Source organism: Stegostoma tigrinum, chromosome 38 (genome assembly GCF_030684315.1).
Source record: "Stegostoma tigrinum isolate sSteTig4 chromosome 38, sSteTig4.hap1, whole genome shotgun sequence".
NCBI lineage: Eukaryota > Metazoa > Chordata > Chondrichthyes > Orectolobiformes > Stegostomatidae > Stegostoma > Stegostoma tigrinum.
The window spans coordinates 3,458,002-3,470,754 of NC_081391.1; the positions used below are offsets into that span (position 1 = coordinate 3,458,002).

Genomic DNA, 12,753 nt, shown 5'->3' on the forward strand with positions numbered 1-12,753 from the left:
TTAATTTGCTGTGAAAGTTTATTCATTATATATCTGTTTCATTGGTGGCAAAGTTTAACATTTCAAAAAAATTCAATGTGGAATTTAGTTACAAAGTGAGCAGTATGCAAATCACCAGTAAATAAGCTCAGTTTAATGATTAAAATCCTTAAATCCTCAAACCCACCCCCAAGCTCTGCATCAACAGAGAGTGAGGCAGAAGGCCATCTTCTACTGGTGACAAAAGTCTGAGCCAGTGTATTGAAGAAGTGGATGTCAGCCTTCGGGAAATAATATTTGAAGGATGACAGCACTATTGGAAAGGATCTGCAACGTACTTGATCGTCGGAAACAGGTGATAGGAAGGTCTAAAATTCACAAGTTAAACCTGGTGACTACCAGATCATCAAGAAGAAAAGCAACCAAAACTAGACTAGAGAAGACACTGCATTTTCAAACACTGGAGCTGAGACACCTGTTAGCAAAATGATCAGATACAAAGGAACGGAATTCTGTCCTTCAGTTAATTTGATGGAACATTTGGGATTAATTGAACAGGAGTTAAATTCAAACACTGAAAATACAGTCACTCCAGCTCCCCCCCCACCTCAGGAGGTGACCATGGGGATTATCAAAAACTGACTTCTGTCCCTGTCCATTATTGACTCCTGGATCTTCCCTTAACTGAACTTGAACCAGAGGCATCTGTTCCTCACAATCATATCTGTTTGAAGCTCAATTATACATGTACAAAAATCAGTACATTTCATTCAAAGCACTGGAGATCAGGCAAACCAAAAGGTTTAGACCTACAATAGAACATTATGCAGTCAAGCCAGATTCGTCCCTTGATTCACTCCATTATTCAACAAAAAGGTCACTAACAAATTAAGTGGAATCCTGGCCCATTTCCCCCCACTTCATCCTCATTGTTTGGCTCGGGTTGCCAAGGTCAGTTTACTACATCATTTTTGCTATTCCAGAGATCAGCTAAGATATTTAAACCCAAGGACTTTTCCTAACTTGCAAAATATTTCAATACTGTATTAAAAATTATACTCAGTGAATTCCATCCAGCTAGATACATAGTGAAGGTCTCAGTCCACCAACATTTCATAAGTTTGATTTTAGTATGTTACAGTAAGCTATGTTAACTAATATGTGGCACACCATACATTCATAGACCAGGTTTGAACACTATTTTGATTTCAGACTCTGGCAGAAAGCTCCCTTAAAGTGAATATGTGGCTGGCTCTCAGCTTCCTTAAACACATGCTGTTTATTCAGGAGGAGTTCTGAATCATTATTTCAGATAAAGTTTTGTTGACAAGATGGATTATATTCCATTATTTACATTGTACAGTACAACAGGAGAATACTCCATTAATAAAGCACTGTGTGGCAGGATGTAGTTATGATCACTCGCTGTTTGCTCCTGCAGAGAGAAACAAACGAAATCATCAGACTGCTCCTTTATCAACTGAGCTGAGGAGAGGGGCAGAACCAGCTGAACAAAGTGCAAAGGGAAACAATGGAACCAGGGGCTGATGTGTGCTACTTCTGCTTTAAGCACCATTGACTTTTACAAATTTTGACGTTTATATCATTTTTCAAAAGGTTGTTTCAACTTCACCCAACTCCGCATTTAGAAACCAGTTGGTTCCACCAAAATACTCCACACATCTAGTTTCATTGCACTGGACATACTTCAGGATTGCATACTGCTTTAATGTGCCAGTCACAATTTGATTTAATGTGCTTGCGGATGGCCAGTACTGGGAGATTAATTTATGCTGACAACACAGCAATTAAAAGATACATTTTCAGGTTAAGCTGTCTCCTGAAGCATTGTTCACATGGCCATTCCTCACAGGGCTCAGACTAAGTATCCATCAGGCTATTTAAGTATGTGCTACAGGACAGCAAGTCATTATCTATTCTCCTCCTATCTCAGGGATAAAGGCTCACTAAGTTGTGGCTCTATCCAAGTGAACAGAGGAAGGAATGAACTGGAGATCACCAATCCTGCTGGTCTAGTACTGCTTCCTGTATCCCCTGTAAATTGATTCATGCATCCACTGTGCCAGGGAGTAAGGACACAATCTTTGTTTTTCAGTTCTCTCAAACCACAAACTACTTGAGCGTAACCACCTGGGAAACCTGCCAGACTAACAATGGACAAGGGGAGGGCAACCTTCTTCTCCTGCCAAGTTTCACTTCTCCTTCATACACAACAGACAGAAAAGTGGCACTGCACATGCCAGAGGCCACAGCTTTTTGGGCAGGTTAGGAAAGTGGACATAGAAAATAAGTTTATTACAATTGTCCATGAAGCAAGACCACCAATAAAAAGCTTTTCTGCAGTCCTTATAATCATAATTCTAATATTCTGTCTTCATTAGCATACCTTTGTCAAACCCCAATTTCTTACGAATTTGTCAGGCAGTATTGAGCAGCAGAGCTTACCACGATTGACACAGAATTCAGAAATTAATTTTAAGCAACACTCAGTGACTGCTTGTTGACCCATTCCCAGACCAGACGAAAGAAAACAGCAGATATACAAGTAAAATTATCCAAAGAAACTGCAGGATGTGTTTCAATTGCTCTCTTTGCAGGAGACAGAGATTAGGAACACAGCTTTGTAAGTATCCAGGTCACTGACTCTAATGGGACTCTCCTGATGACTGAGCTAGAACTGATTTTGTGATTCTGTTTTTTTAAAAATAGATGAAATTTTTCCTCGCTCCTGCTGCTAATCCAAATAGTCAGCTATCAGGACTTGTCATTGTGTCCGTGCCCTGCAGCTGCTTTCTCAGCTTCTTCTTGGTGCAGGGCGCTCAGTGCAAATCAGGTCACAGATTGTGATCGACAGTGAACTCCTCAACCTCAGCTTTCTGGGATGAGACACTGACACTGAGGCACGGTCAGACACAGAGCAATGCTGGTGTAGGCTACAGAACAAAGCACTTCTCAGATATTCAGGAGATACTGAGGGAGTGGATGTGGGGAGAGGGCACTTAAGGTTCAGAGAGAGTTGGGGGAAATAGTTGGAGTGCAGTGGATTGAATATCACGCATTGGCTTCTAAAGTTAAAGTATTGTAGATAGAGCAGAGTATGGAGAAGTAACGACAGTACTGTCACAATGAGGTTCTATAGTCTGCAGGGCACCATGGGGTGGACGGAGTAGACTCTGTTTCATTGTGACTCGGGTGCACTAGTGGCTAAAGATTTCAGAAAAGGACAGAGGACAACAGCCTCAGTTATGACAAGATTTATTAGCTTTTGGTGTGGATGGAGGCAGAATTCTCAACCACACAGATGGTTAGGCATAGCATCTCTGGCTTACTTTACAGAACAGAGAGGGAACATCTGGTTGGAAAATGGAGAATCACTTGACAGTCACCCCACAGCCTTTGTATAAAACCTTTACAGGCAATCAGTCCAGTCAATATCAAAGCAGTTTCTTGATGAAAACTTCCAGCTCATCTTCACTTTTGACACCAGAGAATTTGCCCATGGCACACCCATCCTTCATGGCAATTACAGTTGGGACCACAGTCACCTGCAAATCATTGAGGAAAACACAGGAATTTTACATTTGCATTCATGCAGCTGAAAGTTGCATGTAGATCAGAGCTGTTGTTTATTGGTAAGCAGCTCAGAAGTGTTATCAACTTGGTGAGAAATCATGGAAGCATGCAGCACAGCAGGTTATTCAGTCAATCATGCCCACAGTAGTTGTTTGAAAGATCTATCCAATTAGTCGCTATTCTAATCTGCAATTCTTCCCCACTTCAAATTTAGTCAAATCTCAGTCACCTATTGACTGGGCTTCTAACCACACAGTGCAGTCCAGATCATGACAATTCACTGTAGTAAAAATTCTCATTCCCTCTGGCTCCTTTGTCATTGAGATGTACAACATGGAAAAAGACACATTAAATCTGTGTCCTCTGCTTGCTCTGATCAGTGGGGAAACTCACCCAATTTGTTCAATCAAAATCCTTCATGATTTTGTACATTTTTATTTAAATCTCTTCTGTTCCAAGGAGATCACCTGCTGAATTTCTAGTCTCTCAGCATAACTGAAATGGAAGGGGGACGTCGCTAGACCATGGCTAGAGATAGTAGAAACCTAGAATTGTATTTCATTTTAGTATCTTTCAAAACATTTCAAATGCAATGACTAGCAACAGACATTTGGTGTACCACATAATGCTGATGACAGCAATTGTGCTCACGTTCTGCTCAACCAGTTTTGCTACTGTTGAGGGAAATTGTCAGCGGGTATGTACGTGCATACACCCACTGAAGCATCTGGACAGAAGGATGGACTTTGTTTTTAATGTTTCGCTTAAAGAACAATATCACAATAAGCAGCACTCACTCAGTGGCAAATTGCTGACACTTGACATTCCTGGGTAAGGCACTAACCTGTAGCCTTTAAATCCTCAGGAAAACCACACCTCTAACTCAAGTCAAACTGTCACCAAGGTCACTCAACCAATGAAACAGGGCACAGGTTTCCAGTTGTGCCATGGAGAGGGCTTTTCCAGGTTGCTCCAAAGATTGCCTGGAGTCAGTTTCCCCAAGGAACTCTCACCCTTGGCTCCCCACAGGAGCACAGAGAGTAGATTGAACACTAACCTAAAATCAGTCAAAACGTTATGGGCTTCCTGCTTGGCTGGGAAAGAGAGACAAAGAAACGAAGGTGGCAGAAAGCAAAGATTATCTGTGTTTATGGTGCCAGCTGTACTATTTTTAGGTACAGGAGCATCACAAAATCACACTGGCCTATTGCTTTAATCTCCCATAGCTTACTGAGCACACTGCAAATTTGTCTGATAGCCTCGATTTAAACCTGAAGTTCTGTAATTATGACATATCCTTGGGATTTCAAAATCTGCCTGTAAGTACTGTCTGAAAGGGTGGTGGGAGGAGATTGAAGAAATTTGAATAAATACTTGGAAAACAGTTTGCAGGGCTGAGGGCAATAAACAAGCAGAGAGAATAAATGGACAACCTTCAAAAGGCATGTTGGGTCAAATAATTTTTGTAATGTTTTATTCTATTCTATGTCTTTCTCATCGCTACTAGTCTCAATGTTTCTGTAAGTACTGCTGTAGAGCATCAAGGAAGTATGCCTTGACTTTCTGCAATGAGAGCCCGAGCCTCGCACATATGGTCCCTCAACAGTCCCAAACATAAATTCAGCAGCATGACAAAAATAAAACCGACATTTTCCAATCACTGGTGACTTGCTCTGTACCTCAACTTCTAGGAATTCAGTTCAGGTCAAACATTTTCTTCCAGATTTACTGCGTTCTCCAATCAGGAATGTAGGTGAGATACACAATCAACAGACTGGATTGAACCCAAATTAAACAGGTCCATTTAGCTGCTCCTGGGCGAGTCAGTGAGCTTCAATTCAGGGCAGCCGACTGTGAAAGCACAGATGCTGTGTATTTTGGTTAGATAAGGTTCAGTTAGCACAGGGAGGACAGTTTAAGAACGCCTGTACAAAATGGAGCACAAAATACTCAGCTATGAATACACAGATTTCTTTCTCCGTGTTAATTTGGCATGAAACGCTAAATTGGGCTTTATTCAGACGTGTATGATATACTGGGAGAGTGCCTGGGTGTTCTTGCAGTCAACTAATTCAACATACTCTCATGGATGTAAACTGAATCACCATTCCCCATCTCCATAACCTCCTCCAGTATTCCAACCCTTCAAGATCCTTGCTTTCATCCAAGTGTGACCTCTTGCTTGTACATATATATTTAAACATGCCAGAATATTTACTCACTGTGTCTGGGGGAAATGTGGAAATCAGTCAGAAAGTGCTAAAAATCTATCAGTTGAAGATGGTGGAGGGACAGGGTCAGTATTCATCCTTTAAATGAAGAAGTGTTGCCTCAAGAAACAATGCTGTGTTTTCACAAGGAACATTATATCCTATACATTTATTGCCCTGTTGTTCTAGTTCAGGGTATATTTCATAAGTGTTGGGGTAGGTATCTCAATCAAATCTTTTTGTACAGTTTTCAGTAATGTGATCACATGCTCATACCTGATACTCCATGGCAAGATCTGTGTGTTCATCTATGTCTATCTTTGCCATTATGACATTCCCTTTCTGTTTTGCCACCAACTTCTCGAGTCTTGGTCCAAGAACGCGGCAAGGGCCGCACCAACTGATGGAGCAAACAGAAACAAGGATAATATTTATTTTTGTAAAGAGCGTCTTTTTGTTTTTATTTTTGTGAAGAGTTTTAAAACCAGCAGTTGCAGAGATTGCTGCATGGTTTAAAAAGTAGTAACTTGATACTCATTGTGAACACTGCTTAGATAGGTGTGGGTTACAGCTATGTTTGCAGACGAACTGAAGTCAAAGGGCTGAGTACAAATGGAGTTTTGCTTGGCAAAAAGTAGCAATGGTTGGTAACTGGTCACTAATCCTGCTTGCTAACAATTATGCGATTAGCTTTCAGGTACGTGAGCAGGTTGGGGCTGTGAATAAGATAGGGCAAATCCTTCAGGCCACTAGCAGCTTAGGAACTCCATTTTCTGCAGTAAGCCATTTTAAGCCTGAAGAAAACCAGTTCGTCTATCCTTCAGCATTTTCTGTAATATGCAACATTTTTGATTAATAAGTCAGAGAGACTTTTAAGTGAAGCAGCCATTCTGTCTCTGGTAAACCAGTGAAAGCATCTGGAGAAGGATAACGGAGAAGCAGCCTTTAACCAGCACAAGATCATTTCAGTAACCTTTGTGAACAGGAACCACTGAACTGTTCTACCATTTTTCCTCCGTCAACAACCCATGTTTATAAAGGGAGTTTATAAGGGGATTAAGGTTTTAATTAGTAGTGTTATATGCAGATGCCTCATAACTGTTTACCTGTGCAGAGTCTAATTATTTGCGTTGAATACCGATTCTTGTTAAGTACAGAAACCTGGCCAATGCTTTCTGTCAATCCCTGGGTTGGAAAAACAGGTAAATTGGGCAATCTCTGCATGTTTTTGAATCCTTAATTTTTGTGATGATTTCAGAAAGTGTGATTTGACTTCCAGTGTGCTACCCCAGTAAGACGTAACACTTTGAGATTAAATCTCTCAAGAGTCCAATCACATCTAGGTCACAGTTTGCAGGAACTTTTTGCATTTTGTGTAAATTCTCATTTGTCACAAGATTTGGTTCCGTCGTTACAGAGGAGAACACGAATTATGTCCCAAAAATATTAGCAAACACAGAGGCTGATGACAGTAAGGGTCTGGTGAGAGGGAGGAACTGGAGTAAATTGATATTAGGGAAGCTGATTGGATCAAAGACCATTAAATCCCCAGAATCCAATAATCTACATCATAGAATACTTAAGGAAGATGCCCTAGGAATAGCAAATGTATGGGTGCACATCATTCAAGATTCTACACATTCTTGAACAGTTCCGATGGATTGCAAGGTAGCTAATGTAACCCTGCTTATATATAAAAAAAAGATATTGACTGGGAACACTGTAGTTCGAGTACTATAGATGGGTCAGTTTTTGTCCAGAGTGTGCAGGAGGGCTTCCTGACACAGTATGTAGATAGGCCAACAAGGGGCGAAGCCACATTAGATTTGGTACTGGGTAATGAGCCCGGCCAGGTGTTAGATTTGGAAGTAGGTAAGCACTTTGGTGATAGCGATCACAATTCTGTTACGTTTACTTTAGTGATGGAAAGGGATAGATGTATACCACTGGGCAAGAGTTATAGCTGGGGGAAAGGCAATTACGATGAGATTAGGCAAGATTTAGGGAGCATAGAATAGGGAAGGAAACTGCAGGGGATGGGCACATTAGAAATGTGGAGCTTATTCAAGGAAAAGCTCTTGTGTGTCCTAGATAAATATGTACCTGTCAGGCAGGGAGGAAGCTGTAGAGTGCGGGAGCCATGGTTTACGAAGGAGGTGGAATCTCTGGTCAAGAGGAAGAAGAAGGGTTATGTTAGGATGAGATGTGAAGGCTCAGTTAGGGCACTTGAGGGCTACGAGGTAGCCCAGAAAGACCTAAAAGGGAGAGCTCAGAAGAGACAGGTGGAGACATGAGAAGTTGTTGGTGGATAGGATCAGGGTAAACCCTAAGGCTTTCTTTAGGTATTTAAGGAATAAAAGAATGACGAAAGTAAAATTAGGCCCAATCAAGGATAGTAGTGGTAAGTTGTGTGTGGAGTCAGATGAGATAGGGGAAGCGCTAAATGAATATTTTTCAACAGTATTCACTCTAGAAAACGACAATGTTGTCGAGGAGAATACTGAGATACAGGCTACTAGACTAGGTGGGATTGAAGTTCATAAGGAAGAGGTATTAGAAATCCTTCAGAAGGTGAAGATAGATAAGTCCCCTGGGCCGGATGGGATTTAACCTAGGATCCTCTGGGAAGCCAGGGAGGAGATTGCCGAGCCTTTGGCATTGATCTTTAATTTGTCATTGTCTACAGGAATAGTGCCAGATGACTGGAGGATAGCAAATGTGGTTCCCCTGTTCAAGAAGGGGAGTAGAGACAACCCTGGTAATTATAGACCAGTGAGCCTTACCTCAGTTGTTGGTAAAGTGTTGGAAAAGGTTATAAGGGATAGGATTTATAATCATCTAGAAAAGAATAAATTGATTAGGGATAGTCAGCACGGTTTTGTGAAGGGAAGGTCGTGCCTCACAAACCTTATTGAGTTCTTTGAGAAGGTAGGTGAGAGTAAACCGGTTGATGTGGCGTATATGGATTTCAGCAAGGCGTTCGATAAGGTTCCCCACAATAGGCTATTGTACAAAATGCGGAGGAATGGAATTGTGGGAGATATAGCAGTTTGGATCAGAAATTGGCTTGCTGAAAGAAAACAGAGGGTGGTAGTTGATGGGAAATGTTCATCCTGGAGACCAGTTACTAGTGGTGTACCGCAAGGGTCGGTGTTGGGTCCACTGCTGTTTGTCATTTTTATAAATGACCTGGATGAGGGCGTAGAAGGATGGGTTAGTAAATTTGCAGACGACACTAAGATAGGTGGAGTTGTGGATAGTGACGAAGGATGCTGTAGGTTGCAGAGAGACATAAATAAGCTACAGAGCTGGGCTGAGAGGTGGCAAATGGAGTTTAATGCAGACAAGTGTGAGGTGATGCACTTTGGTAGGAGTAACCAGAAGGCAAAGTACAGGGCTAATGGTAAGATTCTTAGTAGTGTAGATGAGCAGAGAGATCTCGGTGTCCATGTACACAGATCCTTGAAAGTTGCCACCCAAGTTGACAGGGCTGTTAAGAAGGCATACAGTGTTTTAGCTTTTATTAAAAGAGGGATCGAGTTCCAGAACCAAGAGGTTATGGTGAAGCTGTACAAAACTCTGGTGCGGCCGCACTTGGAGTATTGTGTACAGTTCTGGTCACCACATTATAAGAAGGATGTGGAAGCTTTGGAAAGGGTGCAGAGGAGATTTACTAGGATGTTGCCTGGTATGGAGGGAAGGTCTTACGAGGACAGGCTGACGGACTTGAGGCTGTTTTCATTAGAGAGAAGAAGGTTGAGAGGTGACTTAATTGAAACATATAAAATAATCAGAGGGTTAGATAGGGTGGATAGGGAGAGCCTTTTTCCTAGGATGGTGACGGCGAGCACAAGGGGGCATAGCTTTAAATTGAGGGGTGAAAGATATCGGACAGATGTCAGAGGTGGTTTCTTTAATCAGAGAGTAGTAAGGGAATGAAACGTTTTGCCTGCAACGGTAGTAGATTCGCCAACTTTAGGTACATTTAAGTCGTCATTGGACAAGCATATGGACGTACATGGAATAGTGTAGGTTAGATGGGCTTGAGATCGGTATGACAGGTCAGCACAACATCGAGGGCCAAAGGGCCTCGACTGTGCTGTAATGTTCTATTCTATTAGTTAGATAGAAAACAATTGACCGGTTAAACTGACATGATTAGTGGGGAAAAACACTAGAATCCTTTATAAAAGATTTAATAGCAGACATTTGGAAAACTGTGACAGGATTGGACAGTGTCAGCATGGATTTATGAAAAGGAAAATCATGCTTGACAAATCTACTAGAATTTTAAGGGATGTAACTGGTAGAGTTGATAAGAGGGATCCATTTGATGTTGTTTATTTGGACTTTCATAAGGCTTTTGAGAAGGTCTTAAGAGATTAGCATGTAAAAATTAAAACACACGGAATTGGGAGCAGTGTATTGACGTGGATAGAAAACTGGTTTGCAAACAGAACATAAACAGTCAGAGTAAAACAGACTTTTACTGAGCGATAAACAGTGACTAGGAGGGTAACACAGATCAATGCTTGGACCCCAGTTATTCACAATATGTACTAATGATTCAGAATGTAATACCTCCAAGTTGCAGATGACACAAAGCTGGGTGAGAGTGTGACTATGAGGAGAATGCAGAGATGCTTCAGTGTGATTTAGATAAGTTGAGTGAGTAGGGAAATGCATGGCAGAAATATGTTGTAGATAAATGCACAGTTAAAGAGAGGGTAGCTTAAAGTTATTCTATTACATTCTAAATTCCAGGGAATAAATTCCAAATTTATGTAATCTCCCCCTTATAGTTTCACAACTGGATTCCATGTATCATTCTGGTAAACGTATGCTGCATTCACTCCAAAAATCATATATTTTAAGATATGGTGCCCAGAACTGCCAAGTTATTCCAGGTGAGGTCAGCAGAAGCATCAAATTTTACCTCTTTGTACTCCAGATGAGACATAAAAAGCCAGTATTCCAAGAGACGTTTGATTTTTTTGTACCTGCTGTTGACAATTTAATAGTCTGCAGTTATAGATGCTTGGGATTCTTCAGACCTCCCAATGCTTCTAGATTTTCACCATTTAAAAATATCCAAAGTCACCTGTCTGTACTGAAACTGAGTCCACCTGTTCACGTAATCTGTTAGTAACTTTGAAATTGTGCACCACTTACAATGCTATGTTTACGTCAAAAGTTGTACACATGGCTTTCTATTAATGACTTGGGTAATGGAATAAAAATAGTCGAGATCCCTTCAAGACACCATTAATCACATCCTACCCATTGGACTACATTATCTCCCTCTCCTGCCTCCTGCCAATCTCAACTGATTCAGTAATCTCTCAGTTTCACGAACTTCAATTTTGGCTAACACTTTCTTAGCAGAAGCTGTGTTAAATGTTTCAGGACATCCATGTCAATTGTATCTGTGGACATTGCCTTGTCCACTATTTTTGTCACTCCTACTTAAAACAGGGAATTTATAGGTAATTTGTCGTCAGGAAATTATATTAGATATTTGTTTGAGAAGTAAGGTCTTGCAAGTTTTATCTATTGTTTACAAATCCATGCTAACTGTCTTGAGACAGTTGAAAATTTAAAGCATCAGTGACTCTATCTTAAATTATGAGTGTGGTGCATTACACTTCATTCAGGGAGTCCAGGTTGCTTTGGCAACATGCACTTTGTTTGCATACACCACTGGTACTGATGGTAGAGGCTCCAACTCCCTTGCCGTCACATGGCTTGACTAGGAATCTCTCCTGCTCTTGCTGCCTGCCACTGGCATATGTTGGAAGGATTTACAGGTGGATTTTCAACCTCTTTGGTCGCTCTATGAGCTCACCTTCCTTGGCCATCAGGACCCGACAGAAGCCTTAAACGTGGAATCTGTTGCTCAGATGTAAGAGGTTTCCCACTATGACAACAGACCATACTCCTGAAATAAATACTCTAGTAATTTCTTGACAGACAGTTGGCTTACTTGCCTATAATTCCCTGCTTTCTCTCCCACCCTCCTTAAGTAAGTAGGAGTGATATGTAATTCTCCCACGTAAAGGAACATTTCCCATGTATTGGGTTGGACCCTAGGATCACTGCAAAGTGACTCATGCAGACTAAACCACTGCACAGTGAGTGTGTCTTCATGCTCTCCTGCTATTGACAACATCTCTCATTTATTGCATCACCTAGAGGTACAAGGCGGCTAATGGGAATATGAGTCTTCAAGATCCTTCTCCCCATTTTAGACATGGGCATATAATGTCATTCCTTTGTCATCCCTGGATCAAAATTCTGGAACTCCATCCGTAATGGCATTGTGCAAGACCCTACAAATATAATGACATCAGTGGCTCAAGGCAATGGTCACCACCACCACCTTCAAGGATAACTAGGGTTTGGGAATAAACGGTAGTATTACCAAAGCGCTCAGCTTAACAACTGTTATAAAATGGATTAAATCCAGTTTTGAAAGTGCAGCCCAGTAAGAACCAAATTGAAAATACTCGAACATTAATTAGCATTCACCAGGTAATTCCACTTCAAGGGCAGTTCAGCTGCTGTGAAAGATGGAGTTTATCCACTTTGTTGTACAGCTTAAAAGAGTTTACATTAGCTTCTAACCCACAGCACGATTGAACTGGGACTGCACAATGGTAACAGCTGAAAAATATTATGTTTCCCTGCAGGAACATCTCTCATCTGGATGAACACAAACATTCACAAAACAAGCAGCAATTAAGACAAAGGATCAGTACTTCCTTTATTTCTGTTCACAGGAGGTTCAAACTTCCTCTTTCTTTCACTTAGATACAACTCTATATATTTCACATTAACACAACAGGTAGGAAATATTGAAATCTTTCCAAGCGGGATATTGCACTTCCTTTTTTCATTAATACAGCCTCCAGGCTGGGGGAAGTTTAAAAAAAAACATATCCCTCTGCCCTCTTCTGAAAGCAATGCTCAT

General features: G+C 41.1%; 1 protein-coding gene across 4 annotated transcripts in view; it reads right to left on the reverse strand.

Annotated features, from left to right (window-relative positions):
• Positions 1–12,753, reverse strand: part of txn2 (thioredoxin 2) — a 28,118-nt gene continuing 15,365 nt past the window's right edge. For all 4 annotated transcript variants that reach the window (XM_048521263.2, XM_048521262.2, XM_059640449.1 and 1 more), the window contains exons 3-4: positions 6,060–6,183; positions 1–3,545 (exon numbers count right to left, since the gene is read on the reverse strand). In XM_048521263.2, the coding sequence (XP_048377220.1) occupies positions 3,435–3,545; positions 6,060–6,183 (235 nt within the window). In that variant the 3' untranslated portion in view covers positions 1–3,434. The remainder of the gene's footprint in view (positions 3,546–6,059; positions 6,184–12,753) is intronic.